This window comes from Chiloscyllium plagiosum, chromosome 6, assembly GCF_004010195.1.
Source record: "Chiloscyllium plagiosum isolate BGI_BamShark_2017 chromosome 6, ASM401019v2, whole genome shotgun sequence".
Classification (NCBI taxonomy): domain Eukaryota; kingdom Metazoa; phylum Chordata; class Chondrichthyes; order Orectolobiformes; family Hemiscylliidae; genus Chiloscyllium; species Chiloscyllium plagiosum.
The window spans coordinates 51,830,499-51,833,229 of NC_057715.1; the positions used below are offsets into that span (position 1 = coordinate 51,830,499).

At 38.0% G+C, this 2,731-nt stretch overlaps 1 protein-coding gene across 12 annotated transcripts in view; it reads right to left on the minus strand.

The window, feature by feature from the left end:
• LOC122550578 (protocadherin Fat 3-like) overlaps positions 1-2,731 on the minus strand; it is a 794,139-nt gene that overhangs the window by 236,478 nt on the left and 554,930 nt on the right. For 11 of the 12 annotated variants that reach the window (XM_043691531.1, XM_043691530.1, XM_043691528.1 and 8 more), the window contains one exon: positions 1,431-1,745. The exons of the other annotated variant lie outside the window; for it this stretch is intronic. In XM_043691531.1, the coding sequence (XP_043547466.1) occupies positions 1,431-1,745 (315 nt within the window). The remainder of the gene's footprint in view (positions 1-1,430; positions 1,746-2,731) is intronic. 12 annotated transcript variants of the gene reach the window in all.

Genomic DNA, 2,731 nt, shown 5'->3' on the forward strand with positions numbered 1-2,731 from the left:
AGAGAGAGAGAGAGAGAGAGAGAGAGAGAGAGAGAGAGAGAGAGAGAGAGAAAGAAAAGTAAATGACAAATGGAGATGGAGCCCAGAGAACTCCATAAACAAAATAAAAACAATTGGCCAGACAAAGGAATTAAAGGTAACTGAGAGAATTAGCAGCTAATTGGACTATTAGTGGCTGGCAAAGGATTGCTTGTGCTGGCAACCCATGTGATGACAAGGCCTGGTGAGTGATGTTGCGGTAAGGACATGGAAGAAGGTGCTCAGACCCCAAAATTATTGAACTCAATATTTAGTTCACTCATTATTTATCTCTTCCCCCTTTTTTTCCCCCAGCATCTGCAATTCTTAGTTTTCTTTTGAGAAGGTCACTATCATTAGCTTTCTAGCTGTTCCGAAAAAGCTCAACATAAGGAATAGCACTTCATTTTATTTGGCACTTCTCAACCTTGTAACAGTAACATGGAGTTTAACAACTTTAAATCTTAATCAGTGCTCCAATATCTCTTGCAAAGCAGACACTGGCTATTGCAGATGGCTGTACCAGGAACAAATGTGAATTTAAAACAAGTGCTTGAGAAATTTAGCAGGTCTGGCAACACATGTTGAGAAAGAAACAGAAATAACATTGAGTCCACTCTGTCATCTTCAGAATGGAAAATGTTAACACATTGCTGGAGATGGGATAGCCTCATCTGAATGTGGTTGCTCAGATGTTCCACATCTGTTTTTCTTCCATTGCATTTTCTAATCATGGAATCATCTCTCCTTTGTCAACATTTCCGTGTTTCCATCCTCCTGTGATTATACACTTTAATATTACAATTCCTGTATGCATTGTTTCCACTTTCTCTCACTATCAAACCCTTTAGGCTTGAATCAACATCACTTGCAATCACTCCTATCTATGACCTGTCAAAGATATTTTTTCAGTTATTCTTTCCCTATCGCCTTTGCATGTCCCTGTAATTGCTTCAAAACTGCTTATCTTTACTATCTTCCAGTTCCATGAATCTTCATAGATCTGAATTGTGATCTCTGCTTCTCTCTCTACAGCTAATACCTGATCAACTTAATAATGACAAGACTAGCTACCTGATGAAGGTGCAGCACTCCAAAAGTTAGTTCTTCCAAATAAACCTGTTAAACTATAACCTAGTGTAGTGTAATTTTTAAACTTTGTCCATCCCAGTCCAACTCCAGTACCTCCTCATCATAGCTTAATAATGGCCATTCTAATGTTTTCCCTCATGTAGGCCTGTTCATTTTAATGGTTAAAAACGATTCAAATTCATGTTATTTTGCTTTTGTAACAATTGGATAATTGTTATCTTGTCATTGAGGCTTACATGAAGTTCAGAGAGCAACATAAAGAGATTAATGTTTTCAAGTAAGATTGACATTTACGAGCAAAACCAAGAATAGAAGCTTACAGTTAGAATATCATAGTTTCCAGCTGAAAACTGCTTCCTGGAGGACACCATCCCGGTTTTAGGATCAATAAAAAACTTCCCATCATCATTTCCATCCACAATGCTGTAGGAAATTTCTGCATTGGGGCCTTTGTCCTTATCGAATGCAAACGTTCTATAAATTGGCTCACTCCGTTTTTTGCGGTCCCGTTCTGGAAGTTTAATTTGATATACTTTCTGAGGAAACAGGGGTTTGTTATCATTCTCATCCAATACATGTACCATCACCCACACAGTGGAATACTTTGGCGAAGAACTGCCATCTGTCACCATCACCTACAGGAAATTAATGAAAGGTTATTGACAGTCAGTTGTATCTATCTCTCCCACTGACTATACATTTTCTCATGACAGAATTGCAAACTTTTCACCTTGAGGTCATTTTTTTCAAAGCAATTTTCTCCTTTTCTTCTTTCTTTTCTTGATAGCTAATTACTTTCTATGGAAATTAATAAGCTAAAGCTATCAAGGGAATATTCCAACTGAGTACAAAGTTGAATTAGCTTGTTAAACTCAAATATTTTAGCAGAGAGTGGCCGTAATATTGCAGGATTTTAAATTTATTTTCACAGAACATTTTTCGGAATAAGACCTGCATTTTAAAATTAACATGGAAAGTTTTAAAAGAAATCACAGGCTGAAGGCATTGGAGCCTGTTTGTGGAATGTTGCGGTTTATCACCTCCCACAAACTGAGATGAGTTAGTTACTTCCAACCAAGCTAAATCAGCTACAGCAGTCCATATTCACATTCAGTATAACAGAATTTGTTCATTTTAATGACTATCCCAAGGGAGGAGGAAGGGAGGAGAAAAAGAGGGGCAGATCTTTTTAGTAGCAAATTGATTAATGAATCATTGAACAGAAAAGGCAAAAGGGGAACAGTCTTTCCGACTTGCTATGAACACTGATAGAAAAGGACAAAAAGGACACATAATAGTCAGATTGAAATTGGATCTGGGAAGGAGATCTGTACTAACAAGTGTGCAAATCACTCATATCAGGTCCAGAGCTAATCTATAGGAGTAGACAGACCAAATAAATTAAGTGAGGCCAATAATAAGAACAAAGAAAATTTACAGCCCAGGAACATGCCCTTCGGCCCTCCAAGTCTGAGCCGATCAAAATGTACTGTCTAAACCTGTTGGTCAATTCCTAAGCATCTGTATCCCTCTACTCCCCACCTACTCATGCATTTATCCAAATGCATCTTAAATGAATCTACTGTGCCTGCCTCTACCACCTCTGCTGGCAACGCGTTCC